The sequence below is a fragment of the Podarcis pityusensis genome (assembly GCF_964106645.2).
Source record: "Podarcis pityusensis genome assembly, chromosome: 12".
Classification (NCBI taxonomy): domain Eukaryota; kingdom Metazoa; phylum Chordata; class Lepidosauria; order Squamata; family Lacertidae; genus Podarcis; species Podarcis pityusensis.
Window position 1 is genome coordinate 57,267,563 of NC_138037.1, and position 25,003 is coordinate 57,292,565.

At 43.5% G+C, this 25,003-nt stretch overlaps 1 protein-coding gene across 2 annotated transcripts in view; it reads right to left on the minus strand.

Annotated features, from left to right (window-relative positions):
• Positions 1–25,003, minus strand: part of TPK1 (thiamin pyrophosphokinase 1) — a 244,035-nt gene that overhangs the window by 200,099 nt on the left and 18,933 nt on the right. For both annotated transcript variants that reach the window (XM_080976012.1, XM_080976006.1), the window contains exon 3: positions 6,816–6,890. In XM_080976012.1, coding sequence (XP_080832138.1) covers positions 6,816–6,890 — 75 coding nt within the window. The remainder of the gene's footprint in view (positions 1–6,815; positions 6,891–25,003) is intronic.

A 25,003-nucleotide genomic window follows, 5' to 3' on the forward strand; every position in this document is an offset into this window, starting at 1 on the left:
CTTCCTGACAGTAAGAGCTGTTTGACAGTGGAATTTGCTGCCAAGGAGTGTGGTGGAGTCTCCTTCTTTGGAGGTCTTTAAGCAGAGGCTTGACAACCATATGTCAGGAGTGCTCTGATGGTGTTTCCTGCTTGGCAGGGGGTTGGACTCGATGGCCCTTGTGGTCTCTTCCAACTCTATGATTCTATGATTCTATGAAATATAAGATGGGGAACAGCTGGCTTACCAGTAGTACATGTGAAAAGGATCTCGGGGTCTTAGTAGACCGCAGGCTTAGCATGGGTGATGTGTGGATGCAGCAGCAAAAAAAGCTAATGCAATTCTAGGCTTTATCAACGGAAGTATAGTGTCCAGATCAAGGGAAGTAAAAGTACCACTCTATTCTGCCTTAGTCAGACCACACCTGGAATACTATGTTCAATTCTGGGCACCACAATTTAAGAAGGATGTTCACAAGATGGAATGTGTGCAGAGAAGGGTGACCACAATAATCAAGGGTCTGGAAATTAAGCCTTATGAGGAACAGTTGAAGGAGCTGGGTATGTTTAGCCTGGAAAAGAGAACAATGAAAGGAGATATGATAGCCCTCTTCAGATATCTGAAAGGCTGTCACATGGAAGAGGGAACAAGCTTGTTTTCTCCTGCTATGGAGGGTAGGACACGAATCAATGATTTCAAGTTGCAAGAAATGAAATTCCAACTAAATATCAGAGAGAACTTTCTGAGAGTAGGAGTCGTTCAGGAGTGAAATAGAGTCCCGCAGGAGGAGGTGAGCTCTCTTTCCGCGGGGGGGGGGGGGTGTTTAAGCAGAGGTTGGATGTTCATCTATCATGGATGCTTTAGTTGAGATTCCTGCATTGCAAGGGGTTGGACTAGATGACCCTCAGGGTCCCTTCCAACTCGACAATTCTATGATTTTATGTGGCGGTTCTACATGTTTGCATGAGATTAAGTCAGTTAGTCAAAGTTTCTCACATGATCAGAACATCTGTATATGCAAGTCAAAGAGTAGCTTGACAATGGTAACAAAACTGCAGGTGCAACATATGAACTGTGATTTAAGGATGTAGAAAGATAGGTCATTTTCGTAAACTTTGACAACACCACACAATACAACACCATATGACAAAGAAAACATACTATATTTGCATAAGAAGAGAAGACCTGCCTGACTGAATCAAACAAAGGTTCAGCTAGTCAAATATTCTATTTCCAAGAGTCTCAAGTCAGATGTCTCTAGAGAAGTTTGTAAGTAGGGCATGAAGGTCATACTATGCGTTATGCCCCCAAGATTTGGTATTCAGAAGTATACAAGTGGGACCTGCAACAAAGTGTTGCAATGTGGAGCGTTGATGTTCCATACTCTCGTCAAGGATGCTCCATTCCATTCCTCTTCTCACCCAACTTTCAGTTTCTTTCCTCAAAAGTAAATCAGTTTTGTGGCCCCTGAGCATGCATGGAAGTTCCAATTAGCTATTATGGCTAATAGCTGTTGACAGACCTCTCGTCCATGAACTTGTCTAATCCTTTTTTTAAAACCATCTAAATTATTTGCCATCTCCTCGTTTCTGTGGTAGTGAATTCCTCAAGTTAATTATGCGTTGTAATTTAAATTACCAGAGTGGGGAGAGCGGGATTTGCAATGAACATGTTTGAGATGATGAACTGTGTCAGCCAAATTGCCAAACGCAGTTCAGCACTTTATCCAGCTCTAGCTCCTGCCCCTCCCTCTGCTAGGAAAGATTTCAGAAGGTGAACGCTAGGAGTGTCAGGGTACTATAAAAGTGCTGGATAAAATAGAGGCAAAGCCTCACTCTTTCAGTACTACAAAGGTAAAGAGAAGACAATAAAATTAAAGAGATTTGGAAAGCTGGAGTTTTTCAAGAAGAAAGTGGGATGGGGGAATCTGCTACAAAAGTCACTACCAAAAAAAGCTATTTAATGTCTCCTGCCGAGCCATTTTTGCTCCCCGCTATCCAAAGAAAAGGTCAACGGGGCTGAAGACATTAGCATACCAAAGTCTAGATCAGTATTTTTCAAACTTCTGATACCTGGAGCACATTTTTCCAGACTGAATTTGCAGGCATACTTAATTCTCTTAAACTTAAAAGGGTGGCAGGGGAGTATTATTTCTTGACCACTCCCAGAAAAATGGGTGGGTTCCTTGCTGCAACTGTGGAAGAACCCAGCTGTTAGTGCCTCCCCAGCACCACCCAAACTTTGGTCAGGTCTTAGGAATAGAACTATGCTTTCTCACAATGGTTTAGCTTCTTTTATTCTCCTGTGCATTCATATTATCCCAATTACGGAAATTGGGATGCGTCTGAGACTCTCTCACATTTATCAGCTGGCATGCTGACTCCAGTAGGAAATCCCTGTGCATCCCTACTCACCTCACTGGCTTGGCTTGTCCAGCATGCAAAACCAAACCTTGACTTAGTGAGACTGTGCAAATGTGGGGTTCTAGAAACCGAGTTCTCAGCTGCTTTGCTCTTCCCTGGTCCATTCTGCTGCCCACGCCGTGCTGAGCTAGGGGTGTTGTCCAAACCAGACTCATGGCTAAGCTCTCTTCACAAGCTGTAACCTTCCCCACGGCGTCCCCTTTGTTGGACTCATCATTCATTGCTCTTTCCCCCTCCTCCCATGTCTATTACTTTGCTATGTATTTGGTATATTATTGGAATACTCGAAAATGCACCTTACATTGCCTATGGGTGTTCCTGTCAGCAGCTGAACCAAGCAGGAAGGGGAAAGTCCCACATTCCTTTTCCAGTTCAGCAGCACCGGAGGAACTGTGTCTGGTGCAACCAGGCTTTCCACATGCAGTGGTCAGCTGTCTTGAGTAAAAAAGAAACAAAAAGAAGCCGCTAATGAGAGGTTTCCTTGAGGCAGCACAGAAACTAAAGGTTCTACATCAATCAATAAGCTCAATAAAGTTGCAGCTATTATGGCCTACTTAAACATTCCGTGATTAAGTTCTTCATTTATTAGAACCAAAGCTATAAAACAATCAAACCTCTTAAAAGTCTGGTGTTGACAGCACAGGAAAAAAGCCATAAAATAGCAATCCATGATCAAAAAAGCTATTAAAGATACAGATAAAACCACTATACAACAAGCTGTGGTGGTATAAATGCAGATATTTTGTGCTTTTCTCAAGGTCAGGAATAAATGAACATCTGAAAGTATGCAGTCTATCTCACATAGGTTCCAGCGACTGCAGAAGACCCGCCAGACATTTTGGCTATGGAAACAAAGTGCTTCAAGATGCAATTAAAGAATTAGAATTAGCAAAAGTAAAATAGATAGCAGTGGGCCTTTGTCCACCTCAACTGTTAGCATCAGCATTTTTGCCAACTATGGTTAGCTGAACCCAAAGTTTGCAAATCTGCCTCTAAGTGGGTGAGTGGTTCTCATCTCTGGGAGGCAGGCTGGTTGCCTGTCCTGGATGGGACTGCCCTCCCTGAGAAGGGGCATGTACAGTGGTACCTCGGGTTAAGAACTTAATTCGTTCCGGAGGTCCGTTCTTAACCTGAAACTGTTCTTAACCTGAAGCACCACTCTAGCTAATGGGGCCTCCTGCTGCCGCTGCGCGATTTCTGTTCTCAACCTGAAGCAAAGTTCTTAACCCGAGGTACTATTTCTGGGTCAGCGGAGTCTGCAACCTGAAGCGTCTGTAACCCAAGGTACCACTGTACATAGTTTGGTGGTGCTCCTTGAACTACTGTTGTCCCTTGAAGCACAGGAGTGCCTTTCATCAGCTTCAGCTCATATGTCAGCTGCAGCTGCTCCTGCGCAGGAATCACTTCCCCACTGTAAGTCATGCGTTGGTAACTTCAGTATTGTATCACTGCAATGCACTCCAAATGGGGTTGCTTTTGGGCATGGTCCAGAAGCATCTGCATCATGAACACTTCTCTGATGTTCCATTCCCCCCTTGATGTTCTTGATATAAATTTTAAATTTTTGAGCAGGGGTCAGCAAACTTTTTCAGCAGGGGGCCACAGCTGAAAAAGGTTGCTGACCCTGATCTATGGCCTTCTAAATTTGTTTGTTTCTATGTTATGTATTAAGAAGATCAAACCTCTCCATTCCTCTCCATTCTTAAGAAAATCAGCCCTGAGTGCTCACTGGAAGGACAGATCGTGAAGCTGAGGCTCCAGTACTTTGGCCACCTCATGAGAAGAGAAGACTCCCTGGAAAAGACCCTGATGTTGGGAAAGATGGAGGGCACAAGGAGAAGGGGACGACAGAGGACAAGATGGTTGGACAGTGTTCTCGAAGCTACAAACATGAGTCTGACCAAACTGCGGGAGGTAGTGGAAGACAGGAGTGCCTGGCGTGCTCTGGTCCATGGGGTCACGAAGAGTCGGACACAACTAAACAACAACATGTTATGTATTTTCATGTTTTTATATTGTAAACCACCCTGTGATCCTCAGATGAAGGGTATTGTTGTTGTTGGTATGTTGATTTTTCTCTATTCCCTATTTGTCTCAAGTTTTTGTACGGATGCCTCTCAATATCCCTCCAACAGCAGTCACTTCAGCAGAACGTTCCAAATATCTTCAATAAAACTTGGTGGCAGCAGAATACAGGCTACTATCAAACACTTCCGTACAGCAAAAGCATTTTTAACAATGCAAGTCCTTCATAGGATGTGTGTCCCACTTCAGCAGTAAAAAGTACTGCAACGGCCTTCCTTTTTAAAAAATTCTACTTGCAATCATTCATTAGCCCCTTTCTCAAACACTTCAAAGCAATTCTCTGCTGCAATTGTTACAATGAACTAAGGATCAGCAGGGGTCAGCACTTCAAAACACCAGAAAGGGAATGATTAATTATTCATTTTTCCTCATTTTATAATAATACAGAAGACTAATTAAACAAACATCCTGTCCTTAGACTGCTGTGTGTAATATGACTCAAACAGGCCAAGTGCGGACATAACCATGGTTAGTGTATGATGGAGATGACATGTCACTTATTACAGCCTCTTTGGGATCTAATAGATGTCCCTTGTTTTTCAACTCACCACCACAGCCACTTTCAGAGAACTCTACAAAACGCCTATCAAACCTCCAGAAAAATCTGAGAATAAGAGCTAACTATACCCTCAACACCACATTAAAATGCAACAGAGGCTAATTAACAAGAGAGTCATCATGTGTTGTACTAGAAATTGGGAGGCCAAAGCCCCTCAGCCAGGAAGCTCACCAGGGGATCCACCTCCATGCTGTTGCGAGGATAACGTGGGAAGAGTGAAAACCACAAGTGTCCCTAGAGCTCCTTGGAGGAAAGTGGGATAGAAATGTAATAACAAACAAAAAACATTGTGCTTCTGAATTGTCTTGAGCTGCAATCCCTTGCTCATTCAGGGCCAAGTTATGCATTATATTAGTCATATTCTTCAATATGCATAGAATCATGGAATCACAGAGTTGGAAGGGACCCTGAGGCTTATGTAGTCCAACCCCCTGAAATGCAGGAATCTCAGCTAAAGCATCCATGACAGATGGCCACCCAACCTCTGCTTGAAAACCCCCAAGGAAGGAGAGTCCACCACCTTCTGAGGGAGTCTGTGACAGGGAAAACCAGCTGCCCAGCTCAGAGGGCCAGGCTTCTGTAACAGAGATATATAAGGAGCCAGGGCAGGTTCTCAGCCACAGATCTCAGTGGAGCCAACCCTGACCTAGTGAGTTCATGGCTAAGGCAAAATTTGAATGGGATGCTTCCTGATCATACACATTTACTCAAAAGTAAGCCCCACTAAGTTCCACAGGGCATCTTCTTAAGTAAATGCAGTGTCCGCAGCCTGTAACAGCTCCCATAAACAGCTCTGATAAACGGATCTTGCAACAAGCCAACTTCTTTTTTAATCTCACTGAAAATCCTGCTGTGCCCCACTCTCAATTTTGTCCTGATATTGGAAACTCAATAAATGACTGCTAGAAATAGGTTCTGGGCTCAGCTCTGAAATATTGTAAGAATTCTTGAAGGCAAGAATTCCTACCAAGCATTGATTTTCACATGGAAAGAGGAAATAGCTTCAAGCATCCCATGACTTATATATCTCCAAAGACTCTGAGCTCTACATTGCTTATTCAAATCATACAGATCTCCAACAGGGAATTGGGGGAGAAACCAGCTTCTAGTGTTGATGATAAAGATTACCAGCTCTCTTTTCTGTTGTAATTAAACCAGCAGAGTTTGCTGGTGACCTTTCAGAAACACATATTCCCTAAATTATAAATGGAACATTGATCCACTATCGTTTATTACAAAACTAGCAATCAAAAGCTCCTGAGAATCTTTTTATCACATAAGTGCATTTGTAACTTATCAGTCCATAAAGAACCCACTGGAATAAGAAATGCCGAATTTGCATAATCAGCTCACTTGCTACACAGGGCGACAAGGGAAATATTTCTCTGGCCTAGTTCTTGTCACAGTGATACCACTTCAGAGTGTAGGTTCATATAACTGAGTGCTTTCCTCACCATGGAAAACCAGATGATGGGGAGAAGCGCTCTAGCCGAGCCTCCTTTCTGACATGCTCCTCATTTTATCTGTGCAGATCCTTTCTTTTGAATGAAGAGCCATTCCATCACGTGAACCCCTTCTACACCCTGAAAAAAAATACATCCCGGACAAGAGATTCCCCACGTCAGTGAGGTCTAGGTCCTGGATTCACACCAGACCCTGAACCTGTGATCTTGCTAATGGAAACTGCTGTATGGGAAATGGCTGGGCAGAAAGTACCTCAAGCCAGGCAGCGTATAAGCAAGTGGAGAGATGCATAAAGTTATTATTACCTCTGTTCCACAGATGATGAAAATGACCTTTGTTGAAAGGCTGGTTCAGAATCAGAAGGCAAATCTTCAGGTTTCCTGCAAGAAAAGATTGTATTGTTAATTCCCTGCACTACTTGGTATTCTCCTACAACCCATTTCTACCTAATATACTGTACAGCCAGAAACCTAGAAAAGCTGCAGCATTATTGTGTATATTTTGAAGAGGACCACTTTGCTGTAAGTTTCATCTATTTGTGTGTATGTAAGTATCTATGCTCACTTTAAAGCAGGGTGAAAAGCTTCGTGGGTACATTTTAGTAATCTACTGACATTCAGTCTAAAACTAAAACAGGGATCCATTGTACTTCCATTAATACAACGTGCAGAAGACCAGTGTTCATCATATGAAGGGTAAATGATAAGAGTTTTCAAATTACTAGATTTACAGTGAAATTGGGCAGTATGCTGCAGTGCTGGGGTGCCAGGTTTAGCTTTGGAGACAGGACTGATTCCAGATTTGAAGGTCCCTCCAATAAAGTGTCCCTCTGGGTAGCCCCTGACATCTGTTACCCCCAACCAGAAGGTTTGCTATCATCTAGAGAAAGCAACAGTGCAATGATCTGTAGTGAGCCATTTTAGATTTCTTGCAATGACCCAAAGTAGCATTGTTCCAGGACACAGTGGGACGTTTTCAATGGTGGCATCTTGCTACAAATCAAACCCCAAGGAAAGGTAGGTGGGTATGATGAACCCAGTACAGGTATCAGCACCTATTGGCTACGCAAGTACACTGTGCCACTGGGGGAACTCTGGTTCAAAGCCCTGCTCAGCTAGAAAGCTCACCAAGTGACGCTGGGCAAGTAATTATCTCTTTCTCTCAGTCAAACCTACCTCATAGGATTGCTGTGAGATGCAAACTGTACGCTGAGCTCTATGGAGGAAAGGGAAGGACATAAGTGAAAGAAAGAAAGAAAGAAAGAAAGAAAGAAAGAAAGAAAGAAAGAAAGAAAGAAAGACACTACTTCAATGCATGTTTATTGAGAAGTCCCACCAGGTTCAATGGGATTTACTACAACTTAAGTGCACAGAATTGCACAATGCACTTAGTAGGGAGCAGGCACCAGAGTGGCTGGAGAGACCCAGCCAGATGGGCAGGGTAGGTAGGTATGTATGTATGTATGTATGTATGTATGTATGTATAAATAAATAAATAAATAAATAATATACCTGCAGCCCTCAAACTGTTAGAAGCCAAATAGATGATACAGCTTTTATATGGTGCTCAACAAGGTCCCTCTGCCAATTGCACACCACTAGAACTGGTACTACAAGGGACACAGGTGGCACTGTGGGTTAAATCACAGAGCCTAGGGCTTGTCGATTGGAAGGTTGGCGGTTCAAATCCCCGTGATGGGGTGAGTTCCCGTTGTTCGGTCCCAGCTCCTAGCAGTTCAAAACACATCAAAGTGCAAGTAGATAAATAGGTACCGCTCCGGCAGGAAGATAAATGGCGTTTCTGTGCACTGCTCTGGTTCGCCAGAAGCAGCTTAGTCATGCTGGCCAATAAAGTGAGATGAGCGCTGCAACCCCAGAGTTGTCCGTGACTGGACCTTAATGGTCAGGGGTCCCTTTACCTTTACCTTAGAACTGGTTCAATTGAATGTTTTGAGACCAGCCCTACAAGTGCCTAAACACGTCTCCAATGCTACCATACGTCTTGAAACTGGATTCCTAAGAATTGAGGCCAGAGTATGGCTTCCCACACTTAATTACTGGCTGAGACTATCCTTCCTCCTGCGTGGCCTTGCTCCCTTAACTCTTAAGGATGATTTCCAAACGACATGGAAACATGCAGTGATAAACATAACAACTCTAGGCTCCACCCCACAGATTCTACTTGACATGGGGTGTGAACAAGCTAGAAAAACCATTAAACAGAACGCAGAAGACACAGAATGCCAAGCAGATCTAGCCGGGTTCCTGAAATTCTTAATCAGTGTAACCAGAAAATACCTCATCTCCCAGATGCCATATATAGCCAACCTTGATATTCCCAAACAGTGAAGGGCTTTCCCTCTGGCCCGCTGCCAGGGCCTCCCTTCAGCCACCCAGGAAGGCCGTTTTAGGAAGACTCCTTACGAGAAGAAGAAATGGCCATAGGACTCTGGGCGAGTGGAAACAATGGAACATGCCTTTTTTCACTGCCAATACTATACAGATCTACGAGCTAGGCTCATCTTGCCTATACTACACAAATTCCCAAGACGTACAGAACAACTCTATAACTCCCTACTACTCCAAGCTGCAAACCTAGATATCACATCCTCTGTTGCTAGATTTTGTGCTGCCATGATGGACATCTGTCGAAGGATGGTTTGTGCCACAAATCAGGACTAAACTGAAGGCCCATAATTCCCTCCCTTAGAGTCGCATTTAACCACTTGTCTTTTGTTTCTATCTGTTTTAATTTTATGTGAGTTATAATCACTTTTAACTTTTATCCCTTTCCTTATTAAGTATTATGTGCTTAATTTTTATCTTATGCTGGTCTGCAACCGTAATAAAGTTTGATGGTGATGATTAATAGGGAGTGAGCCCCACCAAACACAGAGGGATTTACTTTTGAGTAGCACACACAGGATTGCACTGTAAGTTACCAACCATCAGCCTGGATCTGAAGAATCCAGAGACCAAGAGCACTTAAAGATGGCCCTGCCTCCACCTTAAACAGCATCCCCTCCCCACACGAGGCAGGTCCCAGAAATAACTCAGAACTGAACACTGCTCATGTTATATATCCCAACCATGGTACATTCGCAAATTGGCTGCTTGGCACTACATAAGCTGCCTGCTTTCATCTAAATGTCATGTTGATAGAAGATTTCAGGTGTGTGTTTTACATTTGCAAAGCCATTCTAAAATATTGTTCAGAACCCCAGCAAGAGGGGCAGAAATCTAGTTGAAATCAGAGGAGTAACCAGGGAGGCTGTTTACCTTCTTTTACGGTCTTCTTGTAAATGAAGCAAATAATACAAAAAGGTCTCCAGTGTTTTCTCAGATAGTCCTGCCCCGAAACATCCCTGTGCTCTGGGAAGTGGGAGTGCATAACAGTATCTACATTACAAAAAGAAGTCAGAGAATGCAATATACCAAATGGATACTTGATATTTCATGCTTCAATTCCACAGAGTAAATACAACACTTAGTTTTAATAGGGAATGCATGTAATGGGACTTTGCATTTCTGAATTACCCCAAGGTGTTTTATAAAAATTTCTTCTTGTTCTTCAGTGCCTCAGGCCATCATCTTAGCATACATTCCAGTTGTTCCCATTTCCCTCAGATAGTCCCTATTTGTAGTCCTGTCTCTGATAAATCAGTCTCTATTTCACCACTATTTTTCCCTGTCACATAGGATATGAGATCCTGGTGGTTTGAAAAGACGTTAGGTGTGAATTGCTGGCAACAGTCCTTCCCTCAGGAATCCAGAAACCCCATCTTCAAGTACACAATGGGGGCGAGGGGAAGAGAAGCACCTCATCTCCTGTGTGCACTTGCAGTGCTATCCTATGTGCATTTATTTGGAAGTAAGGCCCACCATGTTCAGTGGGGTTTGCTTCTATGTAAGCGTACACAGGACTGAAGCCTAAGAAACCAATGTTTGAGCTGATGAGATTTATTCTGCAACTTTTAAACTTATTTATACAACTATTTCCACACCACTTACACTCCAGAGAGTACAAAGCTGACTTCTAACTAGTAAAACAGCAACTAGTCATAACATAGTAAAATATTAGCACCAACTGCAGTAATCAGGCCTGCTTTCAGGTAAGCTTTCAATGCATGCTGGAAGCACCCCTAATATCCAAGCGGAAGTCTTCCGTAGGGTAGGTGCTGACAAAGAAGGCATTTCTCTGTACAATCATGAGTTGCACTTCTCCAAGCTGTGCCATGGGTAGTAGAGCTTTCTCTGCACATTTTAGTGCCCCAGGAGGAGGCCTACTTAGATATACTAGTCCCAAGCTTGTTCTAAACCAATAAAAGAACTGGCAGCGAGTGTCGCTAGTTAAGTACAGGCAGGCATTACAGGCAATTCCCCATTTGCAGGTGGGGCGGTTGCATTCCAGATACTGGGCATGCATAAGCCTGTTCCACATCGGCCCCCTTCGTGTGCGTCTTGGCCGTCAATAAATGCAGCAAGAAAGCCCGCTGAGCAACCTAGCCGCCGCATTCTGCATTCAGAGAAGCCTCCGGACCACCCTTAAAAGACAGCCCCGCATACCATGTATTAGTAGGGGGTGCCCGTTGTTTCTTTATTGTCCTTCTGCACGCCTCCCTTCACAATTCTGTTCCTCTGCTCTCAGAGCTAATTTCACTCCTCCTGTCATTCAAGCAATTTCCCATTTGCTTTGTCTTTCGCCTTCAAGGTCATCCATTCTCAGCCTTGAACCTTGCTCTGCTATATGCCAAATAGAGCAGGAAGTGCCTTCAGCTGCCCTAGCCAGCATCTCCGCAGGCCAGGTGCCCCCGTCTGTGTGAAATCCTGGTTCTGACATCCCTATGCAACTGGTGGACCTGGACAAGTCACTTTCTCTCATCTGTTTCACATGGTTGCAGTAAAAATGCTTCACTGAGCATTCTGGACAATGGATAGCGTACAAAGGAAACAAATAGGGAGTGACATTTGTCCCACAGTCAGAATTTTGGGTTTCATATCCTGAGATGACTTGCTCAAAACTACAGAGAAGGAAACCCAAGATTAAAGAATGGTTGTTGGCTGTCTCAGAAGAAAATGGAACCATAGAATCGTAGAATCACAATGTTGGAAGGGATCCCAAGGGTCATCTACTCCAATCCCCTGCAATGTAGGAATCTCAGCTAAAGCATCCATGACAGATGACCATCTAACCTCTGCTTAAAAACCTCCAGGGGAAGGGAGGGGAGTCCACAACCTTCTGAGGGAGTCCATTCCACTGTTGAGCAGCTCTTGCTGTCAGAAAAGTGTGCTTTTGAGGGTAAAGCCAAACCACTGGAGAGTTACAGCGCCTGCTGTGGCTGTAGAGACAGGTTTTGTTGCAGGTGGGGCAGATAAAGGCATCCGGTTGTGCTACTACAGGTGGACCATTGCATTTCTTCTCTCTGCGCTCCTCCCTGTAGTCATTCCTCCTCTGGTCACTGCTGTGGATACACAACCTGACTGTCATAACTATAAGTGGTCTATGTCACATGGCCACAAAGAGGGCAAATGCAAATATCAGATGCATAGTCAAGGTATTTTTAGCCAAGTAGGGAATACAGGTACCTTGTATGAAACACTGATGATACCACATCTGAATGATGTGCTCAGCTTTAATCACCCGTGATGAAAAATGGTGATTACGAAGTACAGAGAAAAGCAAGATGGTTGCTGGGATGGAAGGCTATTATTATCATTGATTATATGGTTATTGGCAGTTTATCTCAGGAGAAGAGCAGATACATGATTATACCCTAACATCAGGTGTAGAAGTAAGTTTTCATGTTTTAAAAAATCAAGGTTAAGAAATGAGGTACACCCTGAGAGGACTATGTGCTCCATTCTCTTTCCCAGGTGAATTCTTCTTTTCTTTTCCCTCTCCACATCAAGCATGTTTAACATTTCATCTCTGCACCAAAACCAATGCTAATTGTGGTTAGGCTTATACCAGCGTTTGAAAGAGGGGAGGCAGGAGAAATTCACAGGAAAGATAAGTATGTGGGCCTACTGACCTCTCACCCATGGCTCAGGAAATGGAACATCAGCCCTGAGCCTGCCCTGGAGTAATAGGGAAGTGGGAAAGGAGAGCCAAGAGGGAAATGATAAAGCACATTAAACACCCTGGCTTCCAGGTATTCCCAGCTCAGTTACTTCTGTTTATGTTCTGCAGCTGAAGGACTACCAAACACCCACACTCAACAACAATAAATTCTTTTTGAGTCACTCAACAATATAACACAAAATCAGTTCTTGAAATTTCAGGTATGTGAAATTTTTCTGAGATAACGTATCTCTGACCTCAACAATTGCTGAGGTATACAGGGAAAGAGTTGTTCCCTCGGGTAACTTCTTACTGTTTTAAGTGCATTTTTGCTTCATTTTTATGATGTGCTTTACTTGCAGCTTTTGCCGACCGAGCAGATCCAGTCATCTGCAGCATGAGGAGGTAATAATAAATCTTAAGTGCAAGGGGAACAGATATAAAATCTAAAATGAGTCTTTCTCTTTTACATTTTGGCTACACATGCCACACAAATGCCACACACACACACACTTCCCTCAACAATGGCATATTTCAATATACCCTCTTATTTTAAAAGTATTTTTGTCCCTTCAGTTGCCCCTTATGTAATGTTAGAGATCCTGTGAAGCCTTAACCATCTATGTGCTTCTATTTACAGAGCAAGGGTGTGTAGCTAATCAAAGTGCACTTAATCAAAAATTATTTGTAAGAATCCCAGCAACCAGAAAGTTCTAGGCAGCTCATTGCAAATCCCATTCAGACACTGGAATCTACCATGCATCTTCCACTGTGAAGACAGATGCAAAGAATTCACTGAGCTTCACAGTCTCCTTAGTCTCCTTCAGGACACTTTCGACTCCCTTGTCATTCAAAGGTCCAACCACCTCTCTGCTCTTAATGTATTTAAATAATCTATTCTCCTTTTTGCAACGTGTGCCTCTGCTTGCATTACTTTTGCCAAAGTCTGTATTCCCTTTTGTTCTCATTTGGAGTCTTGGAGAAGACTTTCATTTTCTAAAAAAGGCCTTCTTGCCTCTAATGCAGAGCTTTCCAACCTGTGTGTCATGACACGTTAGTGTATCGACTGTCATGTGTAGGTGTGTTGCACGAACGCTCCCCATGTGCCTCCTGGGGCTGGAAAGGGGTTGGTTTTAGTACGTCACCAACATGAAAAGGGTGGAAAGCTCTGTGCTAGATGCTGGTGTGCAGGCCCTGCCCATACCCCTAGCTGATTTGCATTAGTCTGAGGGGGGTCTAAACATGACGGATGCCAATGAAGTGTTAACTGGGGGGGAAAGATGCACTGGCATCTGAGGGAGAGCCAGCTGGCACATTCTCAACAGCCCCTTCACACAATCATTGCCCACAGGTACTGCACAAGGTTTTATGGTGCTATCCTAGATGTGTTTACTCTGAAGCATTTTTCCCCTACTGTAATGGTGCTTTACTTCCCAAAACTATTCCCAGGTGCGTAGTCATTCTGCATGGCCTGCAAGCCTGTTTTAATGGCTGTGGGTATTCTTTTTGGAAAGATCCCCCCCCCCAAATAATCCTGAGAATTTCATTCTTAGCTCCCACCTACAACCTAAGGAGGACTCCTAATACAGTGGTACCTCAGGTTAAGAACTTAATTCGTTCCGGAGGTCCGTTCTTAACCTGAAACTGTTCTTAACCTGAAGAACCACTTTAGCTAATGGGGCCTCCTGCTGCCGCCGCGCCACCGGAGCACGATTTCTGTTCTTATCCTGAAGCAAAGTTCTTAACCTGAAGCACTATTTCTGGGTTGGCGGAGTCTGTAACCTGAAGTGTATGTAACCTGAGGTACCACTGTAGTCCAGAAAACTAGGAAAGGGAGGAGTCGTCTCAGTGTCAGGCCTGATTTTGCCTGCCAACTCCCCTCCAGCATTCTATTTCTTGGTCATGTTGGAGTAGGACAAAGTGTTGCAAACTGATTCTGAAAGACAGATAGCATGTTGGAAAGTATTCTGAGAGTTAATGGTAATTTTATTCTGATTTTGTGATTTCTAGTTTTTAAGCCTTTAATACAGAATTTTGCTAGGTTTGAAAAAAATCCTCTTTTTTGAAATGAGTATTCTTTTCTTACTTCCTCCACCTAATTCCTAACTTTTGTGGGATCATTGGGAGTGGTAAAGACATTCTTGCTCTTCAGGTGAACAGTCAAACACTGCTCCCTGCTGACTGACGTGTGTGCATTTGGGAATGTGATTGGAGTTGCTTTGCCACTGAATTTACACGTGAGTAAAGGGACACTATTTTAGCACTTCACAAGCTGTCTTTTTTTAAAGCTTGCAATGCATTATTCCATTAAAGACAAGTAGACATAGCCTTCCCTGAAGTTTTAATTTTGTTTCAATTCACTGGAGGGTGGGGAATTCTGTCTACAAAATACATTGCAAAGTAAGTCACAGAAGGTATAGTACCTCTGAAACTATTTTTATAAGAGGAAACATGAGATAATGAATTATTTAATTTTACCCTGCATTTCAGAAAAGATGATGGAATTAAATACATGCACATATATATTGCCTTTGAACATGCTTTAAAGATCCATATAGACTAAATACGCATCTGTGGTAAGACCCTTACCGTAAGGGACAATATATGAAACATTAATAATGATGTAAATATTCATAGAACACCCAGAGTTGTTCAGCATAATAGGGACAAAGCAGGGAAAATTTTCTGAGTGCTGTTGTATTTTCCGCATAAGTTGCAACTCTTTGGGGAGAGAGGAAATAATGGCTAAAGGCAAGATGACAGGCATAAGTTTGCAGAAGTTTCAGAAAAGTCCATTTCTAGATTCTGTTTAAATTTAGATGGAGTGGTTGAATTATTATTTTAAAAAATGTTTTAAAGAAAAGGCTAAAACACATTGGCCACTCTTCAGATTATGTATCCTGGTGGCAGTGGCGTAGCGTGGGTTGTCAGCACCCGGGGCAAGGCAAGTAATTTGCGCCCCCTAACCCATGGAGCGCGGCCCCCCAGATGTTGCGCCCGGTGTGGCCGGCCCAGCCTGCACCCCCCACGCTACGCCACTGTAGCACAGAACACCATCCCTAATCCTGCAACTGCAAAAAGTTCTGCAACACAGCACAACAGACCGTGCAAAAGGATCGTTGTTGATGCTTTTATTAAAAAAATGTAAACAACAGCCATCTTTATTTACACTATGAGCTAACTGTCTGAGATGGGTAAAACCAATCCCAAAGGGCCCTTACAAACAGTAGATTATGCTACATTTTCCTTGTTTAAATCCACAATGTTTTGGTTTTTTTAAATGCACTCTACCTCCCCACCCTTATACCCTTTCCACCCAAGACGTACACCTGATGCCTTTGTCACACATTACATGCACCCAACCCCTTCCCTGCAGTCAGCTAGATTTCCTTCGCAATAAACGTGGGTGGGTAGGTACCGGAGAAGGGAAACCTGAAAAGAGGAAGTGGCTGCTTTCCTGCATTCTGCCTCAGGGTCTTACTGCCCACCCTGCTCTGTTTCGTTGCTGTGTTTGCTCAAACGGAACAAAGAGCAGGGAAAGCCCCTCCCCTCCAGGCAGAGAGAGAGAGAGAGAGAGAGAGAGAGAGAGAGAGAGAGAGGCGCCCTCCACGAGTTGCCGAGCTTGGGCAATGGCTGCGCCGCCGATGGCGAGGCGCTAAGGCGCCGGCTCCCCAGGCTGCAGCGCTTGGCCACGCGCTGCGCTTGCATGCCTGGCCGCGCCCAGCTCGAATCAGCGCAGCGGAAAACAAAAGCAGTGGCGGAGACGACGACCCCCCACCCCAACCAAGCCTCGATTGCTTGTCCCTTTCCTCTGGACTCGCGCCCCCCCAGGTGTTGCGCCCGGTGCGGCTGGCACCCCTGGCACCCCCCACGCTACGCCACTGCCTGGTGGTAAGTTTACAACAAAATTATACAAAAAAGTATATTCTACACAAATGATTTAATTACTTGTGAGCCAATGTCAGAAGTCTTAACCTTAAAGAATTATGAATTGTTCTAGGACTAGTTGTCAAAGAAGCAAATTGTTCCAGACATTGAGATCTTGTGGTAAAGTCATCTTGGAAAAAAGCAGGCAAATATGTTTTGAAATGTAAAGTTGGCAGGAAAATCTGACACAGCCATATTTGTCTTCAAATGAGGAAACTTTCCCAAAATTGAAGGGAATGGTAAAAAGGAAGTTGAAAGGCAAAATCAAGACAATCAAATCTCTCCAAATTGCTTAGGAGTTGTTTAAAACCACTATATTAGAAGCTCATCTAGCATGTATACATGTGGCAACTATTTTGCATGGGGATTCTCTTCCAGTGGAGAGAACATAAGCCTGACTCATTCTGACCCCATTCTGCTCTCTTCTGGGTCCAAAAGGACCCACGCTTTGGTGTCGCACATCAGTTGGATGCATGCAAAATGGTCACTGCCTGTAATGCAGATCAAGAAAGATACCACCAGGGCCAAGAGGTTGTCTGCATGGTTAATGAAAGGAGTCAAGTATTAGAGCAGAGCTTTCCAAATTTTCATGTCAATGACACACTTTTTAGACATGCATCATTTTGTGATGCAGTAATTCAGTTTTACTAGTAAACCAGAAGTTAAACTAACACCTTTGCAGCCCCAGGAGGACACCTGCACACTGCAGCCGACACACTAACATGTCATGACACAGAGTTTGGAAAGCTCTGATCTAGCATATGGACTAGCAGGAGTTCCCAATAGTTATGGGATCCGTAACCAAAGGTACCAAACATCTGAAGAGCACTAAGGCATATCTATTTATGGTTTATCAGGTGATAAACCATATCTGCCTTGGTATCCCCAGCCACTTTGGGTGGCTCCCAACAGAATTAAAGCACAATAAAACATCAAACATTAAAAACTTCCCTAAACAGGGCTGCCTTCAGATGGCTTCTAAATGTCAGATAGTTGTTTACTTCCTTGACATCTGATGGGAGGGCGTTCCACAGGGCACCACTACCAAGAAGGCCCTCTGCCTGGTTCCCTGTAACCTCACTTCTCTCAGGGAGGGAACCGCCAGAAGGCCCTCGGAGCTGGACCTCAGTATCCAGGCTGAACGATTGAGGTGGAAATGCTCCTTCAGGTATACTGGGCTGAGGCCATTTAGGGCTTTAAAGGTCAACACCGGCACTTTGAATTGTGCTCGGAAATGTACTGGAAGCCAATGTAGGTCTTTCAGGACTGGTGTAATATAGTCCCAGTGGCCAGTCCCAATCACCCGTCTATCTGCTGCATTCTGGATTAGCTACAGTTTCCTTCAAAGGTAGCCCCACATAGAGCGCATTGCAGTAGTCCAAGATGGAGGTAACTAGAGCATGCACCATCTGGCGAGACAGTCTGTAGGCAGGTAGGGTCTCAGCCTGTGTAGCAGATGGAACTGGTAGACAGGTGCCCTGGACGCAGAATTGACCTGTGCCTCCATGGACAACTGTGAGTCCAAAATGACTCCTAGGCTTACCCTTTTCAGGACCAGGGAGTCTTCCACACCCGCCCATCCCCTGCCCCCCCAAAACAGTACTTCTGTCTTGTCAGGATTCAACCTCACTCTGTTAGCCGCCATCCATCCTCCAACTGCCTCCAGGCACTCAGACAGGACCTTCACCGCCTTCACTGGTTCAGATTTGAAGGAGAGGTAGAGCTGAGTATCATCTGCATACTGATGAACACCCAGCCCAACCCCCCTGAAGATCTCTCCCATCGGCTTCATATAGATATTAAAAAGCATGGGGGAGAGGATGGAACCCTGAGGCACCCCACAAGTGAGAGCCCAGGGGTCCGAACACTCATCCCCCAACAATAAATAAACAAACATATTTCTTGTTTCATTTATCAATTCATCATTTTTTCAGGGATCTCAGAGTGGCTTGGCACATTCACTGATATTTGGCTCCTATTCCCTAAAGCTCACCATTCCAAGACTCACTTGCACCGTTTGGGTTCCGAAAAATGGATGATTTACTGGTATTTCCAGGTTTTTGGCATTCGGAAGCCAATTTGAAAACGGAACCGTTTGAGAACCAAGGTTTGACTGTATTCCTTCAAAAGCCAAGTAACTACAGCGGTACCTCGGGTTACAGTCCAGCTAACCCAGAAATAGTACCTTGGGTTAAGAACTTTGCTTCAGGATGAGAACAAAAATCGTGTGGCGCGGCGGCAGCGGGAGGCCCCATTAGCTAAAGTGGTACCTCAGGTTAAGAACAGTTTCAGGTTAAGAACAGACCTCCAGAACGAATTAAGTTCTTAACCCGAGGTACCACTGTATTCTGTTACTTTAAGCTCCAAATAGTTAGATAGATTGGGATAGATTAGGAATGGGTCTCAGCCTCATGTAGCCACACACATCTGTTGAGTTGAGTTAACCTAATATTTGTATTCCACTTTTCGAACAACAAACGTTGAGCTCAAAGCAGCTCACAACAATTGCAAGAGCATTAGAAGACAACAAAATGTTGTAAGCACTATACAGTGGTACCTCAGGTTACATACGCTTCAGGTTACATACGCTTCAGGTTACATACGCTTCAGGTTACATACTCTGATAACCCAGAAATAGTGCTTCAGATTAAGAACTTTGCTTCAGGATGAGAACAGAAATTGTACTCCGGCGGCGTGGCAGCAGCGGGAGGCCCCATTAGCTAAAGTGGTGCTTCAGGTTAAGAACAGTTTCAGGTTAAGAACAGACCTCCAGAACGAATTAAGTTCTTAACCCGAGGTACCACTGTAATATAAAACAAAGTAGCATATAAAGCAGGCAACAACAACAAATTCATGAAAACCATTAATGCAATTCAATAAAGCCATAGTAACTCATACTATATTGCCAGGATACTTCCTAATCACATGAAACCTTATTCCAGAACAACGAAACTTGGATCATCTACTGGTTATCAAATGCATTGCTTTTCAGTAAAGTGATGGGTGCAAGCCTCCTACACAGTCCATGCGACTCTAGGACTTCCCTTCCTTTGGAAATAAGTGAACAACTGAACCAGGAGATTTCATAATTCCTGGACACTGGACCCTCTAACCTTGGGAGAGAAGAATCACTTTTCCAACAGTGCCACGGGGGGGGGGGGGGTAATTGTGTGAGTATCTGGCACCCCCAGCAACAAAGAAAGAGGAAGAGATGGGTCAAGATCTGCTCCCAATCTCTCCCCCTCATCTCTCCCCAGATACAACTTGAGGTTTGAGGAGTAACAAAAGTTCACTTGAGACTGTTGGAAAATTTCACATTTGATTAAATATAGTGTGTGTGTGTGTGAGCTCCTGAAGAGGAAAGTAAAAATAAACTTATATTAAATCTACACAGACGCCACCGCCCCCCCAAAGCCATGAAGAAAAAGCATCGCTGAGAAAAACTCGAGCCAAGGATTTAAAAATGAAAAGCCTATTTAATGAAAAGAAAAAACAAATGGCATTTAAAACTTAATAGCTCTGAGGCCTAATAACAAATGTCAGCTTCCTTTTTTAACTTTTATTTTTTAATAATCACAGGCTGTGTTATGTGAAGAGGGAGCCATTTTTAATGAAATGGGTGCTACTTATGTCAGCTCAACTCTCCAGAGAGAGTATTAGTTGTACTAATGGAAAATGAAAATACATATGCCTGGGAGCCAAACAATAGACACAATAAAAATCAATGAGGGAAAGAAAAACTCTGGCACTTAATACTGTCAGTGTCTTTGTTGTTCATCATCCTTCAGTGAAAAGTGTTCCTTTTGGTTATAAATTCCTCATCTGACACTTAAGACCACATACTCCAAATACTTTTGCTTATTTATTCAGGCTGAGTTCATATTAACTTGTCCAACGAAAAAGCTAAAATTGGATGAAAGAACTAGCCACTGCTTCATTGCTGTTGATGGAGATTTGGATTCAGATGAATCCTGACCTGAGCTGGGCTGCCTCAGAAAGATCCTGGGCTGCTTTGCCTGAGGCAAAGTGGTACCCTGACAAAGCGGCATGCAGAAAACAGGGACTCCTCAACTGCTCTGTGGCACCTCGGGGATCCTGGCATCCAAAAATTACTGCAGATCTGCACTTAAAGCAAATGATGTCCCCATGCTTATCATAAATGGGAGGAGAGAGATGGAACAACCCTGAAAAGCTTAAACTTACCTCTCTAGCTTAAGATCATGCTATGATCAGATAGGGAGATTCTTCTCAACAGTCAAGGCTAGTTAAAATAAGAGGAGATTAATTTACCGACACTCTCAATTTTGCAAGAGAAGGAAGGTGCCAGAACAGGGAGATGAGAAGAACCAGAAAGAGCTCCATTTTGACTGACAGCCTGTAATCGGAGGGAATGCCTTGACCCAGGAATCAAATCCCTTTTAGTTCTCCCTCCCTCAAAAAATCAACTTTTAAAAGCCCCAAGGTCAATTTTTCTGCAAACTGGCAGGTTTCTTACCCAGGAAAACCTCCCTCATGTCTACAATTTTCAAACCAAATGCCCAGAAAACACTATGGGCGATTGCGATTCCTGTTTTACCCTCTTCAGAGCTGTAGTGTCTGCCCCCAAATAAAAAAAGTTACAGGCATTTCCATTTTAAAGAAAATAAACATTAAATTATTAATGTGCCCTGTACATATGCCCCTATATCTATTTGCCTATAACTTAGGGGGCCTTTTTCACTTTTTCGGGGCTACTCTGCCTACAGTTTCAACCACTTCGGCCAAAAAAAGGTAGAAATGATATGAAGGGGACAGATGAGAGCAAAAAATTAAAACAAAATGATTGCTTCTAATTTCTTCTTCATTAGAGTAGCAAACAGCCTAATAACCAAATATTATACTGTCCAGGAAAAAATTCCTGAACTTTTTGTTTTAAACAAATAAATCTGTAATTCCGCAAGAGATCAGCTAAACTGCTAACTGCAATCTTGCAGATGCACAGATGAATCATTTAAACCAATTATCTCACTTTCTCTCAAAAATCTAGCTATTTCAGCATTAAAAAAGTGATTTAAATGCCTAATTTGGCACCAAATGCTAGTATAATAAAAACAAATATAGGAACCTGAAACATTTCCATTTTCTCAGATACCCACTGCAGATATAATGGTCATGAATTACAGATCTGTTTAAATCAGGATTTTCTTATACTAAATGGGACAGCTATGGATTACAAAGAATCAGAATTGCTCAATACAATATGTGAGTCGTCCCAAGAAATAATGCCAAAGCAGCAAGGTATTTCCCTCATATACAAGGTGAAGAAGTTTCAAGTAGAATTATGATCATAATGCATTAAGTTGTGTATATCGAATATAATCCTGTTAATTTTGTGTCTCCATGGATCAGAGCACCTCCATTACTAAGTGGGCTCTGGAATGCAGCTGCTGTCTGCTCATGACCACCCTGACTACTTCAGACACTACAAATTATCCCAAATATTTTCCTGTCTTCAAAGATCAGCAGACCACTCCTTGCCCCTTGTTCAATACAAGGTGGACAAGGCTGACCAATGCCAGCCTGAGCTATTTGCCCCCACTCTCTGTGAGAGCATCTCACATGTAAGAGCCTTTAATAGGAGAACTGTCTCCATCAGCCTGGTGTCTCTCCCTTCCAGAACCATTTTTACAAACTAAAACACTGTTGCATGCCACCCATTCTCTGAGTGGTACGAGATTCCAGGGGTTCCAGGTGCTTTCCCAGGGTTCGTGTTTCCTTTGGAATGAGGAAGAGCAGAGACTGTGGTATCTTCAGGATAGATGGCTTATTTACACATATTTACAACCAGAGCCTACAATGGAGGGCTTCATAGCATGGTTTTCTAGCACAGATCCACTTCCTTTGTTTCCTTAATGGCCCGTTACCTCACCAGAAAGGTAGCCTGGCTATTCCAGGAATTGGATGGACCGCTGACCTGACCCAGCAAGCTTGTCTTATGTTCTTATGAAGAGAAATCCCTGTGCATGAATAAGTTATTTATTAGTATTAGCTTTATAATATTTATATCCCACCTCAAGGTGGTTCAAAAAATTAAAATGAACATGAATAAAACACAGAAAGCTAAGAACATATAAGAGATAATAGTTCAAAACTATTACAAAACATTGTAAAAACAAATATTTTAAAATACAGATAGATGCCTTTAGGCATGCTGGAACTCTGCCTTGTTTGAAGGAGGCGCTGGCTACTCCCTCTACCCACCTGGCAAGGCCTTTTTAATGAGCCAGGAAGGGCAGGGACATGTGGCAGCTCTCACATTTCCAGAGCCAAGGTGGCTCCTCTGCCTGCCAGTGGCTCTCCAGTCTCAGGCAGACTTCCTCCCAACACCTGATCCTTGTTAGCTGGAACTGCCACAGATTCCACCAGGCACCTTCGCATGCAAGGCAGGTGCTCTGTCACGGAGCCATGGTCCCTACCCGTTCCTGCGCATGCAAATCTCTTTGAGCCAGATATTTTGCAGGTCATGATTAAGTAATCTTTATCATGATGTATAGGATGTGGGTGGTGCTGTGGTCTAAACCACTGAGCCTCTTGGGCTTGCCGATCAGAAGGTCGGCGGTTCGAATCCCCACGACAGGTGAGCTCCTTTTGCTTTGTCCCAGCTCCTGCCAAACTAGCAGTTCGAAAGCACGCCAGTGCAAGTAGATAAATAGGTACTGTTGTGGTGGGAAGGTAAACACCATTTCAGTGCGCTGCTCTGCTTTCGGTGTTCCGCTGTGCCAGAAGCGGCTTAGTCATGCTGGTCACATGACCCGGAAAAACTGTCTGCAGACAAACGTTGGCTCCCTCGGCCTGTAAAGCAAGATGAGCGCTGCAACCCCAAAGTCATTTGCAACTGGACTTAACTGTCAGGGGTCCTTTACCTTTACCTTTTATCATGATGTATAGCCGGGATCCAAAGAGTTATACATCTAGTTCCACATGGACAAAAGCTTTAAGGGCTTATGTTTCTCAGGAATCAAACTCTTAATGCCAGACGGCAAACAATTCTCTGAAACTGGACTTGTGCTATGTCATGGAAGCTCAAAATCCCAGGTACTTGTGTATGTCTTATCTCAGCTCGTTGGGTCCTGCTGCCTATGTCAGCTATTCTGGTGCCATAAGTTAGGATAAAAAAATAAACAGTGGTCTTTGGACTGGAAAGAGGAAACTGTGAGTGTATGTGATGATGCATGAGAAAAGAGATGCATGCAGCTGAACATTAGTTATAAAGATTATAACAAGAAATAACAGTTGCACAAGTGCTTCCAAAGCAAAGTTTCCACTCCCACAGGCAACTTCTTGTTTCCAGCAATCTAGGAGGAGCTGAAGATGTCTTTTGAAGGCAGCACTTCCCAGTGACTTTAAAACAATCTCCCATAGGGGGTCATTTTCCTCCAACATCCTTTGTTTACTATCTCTGTTGCTTCTAGCTAGCTCCTTGATAGTTGCCAGAGAAGATAATAGCAGCTCTAGCATACGCTAATGGAGAACCAAAAAACAACATTATCTGCTTCCTGGCACAGTTTCCAACTCATCAGGATTCCTATGTTTTTGTTGAAAAATATTATGTTATTTACAGTTCTCTGAGAAATAAAGTTTGAGAGTGAACGAAAACAACACCACACAGGGAGGCACCTTGCAGTTCCCACAATAACCTTGTACATGAAAAATAAAGGCCGTGACTGAAACGCTCCAATATGCAGATGTGCTTGGTTTAAGAGTGGAGCTTCCTTTTTCTATTCTGCAAGGTGAAGGAATCACTCTTGGCATAAAATTAAAGCCTCCATGAATTCATGGGCAGCAAAATGGCAAATGCAATTCAATGTACACAAGTGTAAAGTGATGCATGTTGGAGCAAAATAAGTAAATTTCATGTGTGCATTCATGGAGTCTGAACTAGAGGTGATGGACCAGAAGCAGGACCTTGAGGTCATAGCAGATAGCTGGATGCAGATGTCAACCCAGCATGCAGCAGCTGCAAAAAAGGCAAAATCCATGGTAGGGATCATAGAATTGGAAGGGAGCCTGAGGATCATCTAGTCCAACCCCTGAATTGCAGGAATATTCAGCTGTGCCATACAGGGATCGAACCTTCAACCTTGGCATTATCAGCACCATGCTCTAGCCAACTTCATAAGAAAACAATTTTTAAATAAAACTGCCAATATCAAAATGCCATTATGCAAATCTATGGTGCAAACACATTCAGAGTACTGTGTGCAGTTCTGGTAGAGTTGGGAAAAGTTCAGAAAAGGGCCACCAAAACGATCCCGGGGTGGAGCGACTTCCCTATGAAGAAAGGCTGCAGCGTTGGGCACTTCTTCATTTAGAGAAAAGGAAAGTAAGGGATGGCATGACAGAAGTCTATAAAATTATGAATGGCATGGAGGAAGTGACTACAGAAGTTTTCTCCTCTCTAGAGGGGGGAATATTAGAACCTGTGGACATCCCATGAGGCAGAATGTTGGGAGACTGAGGACAGATC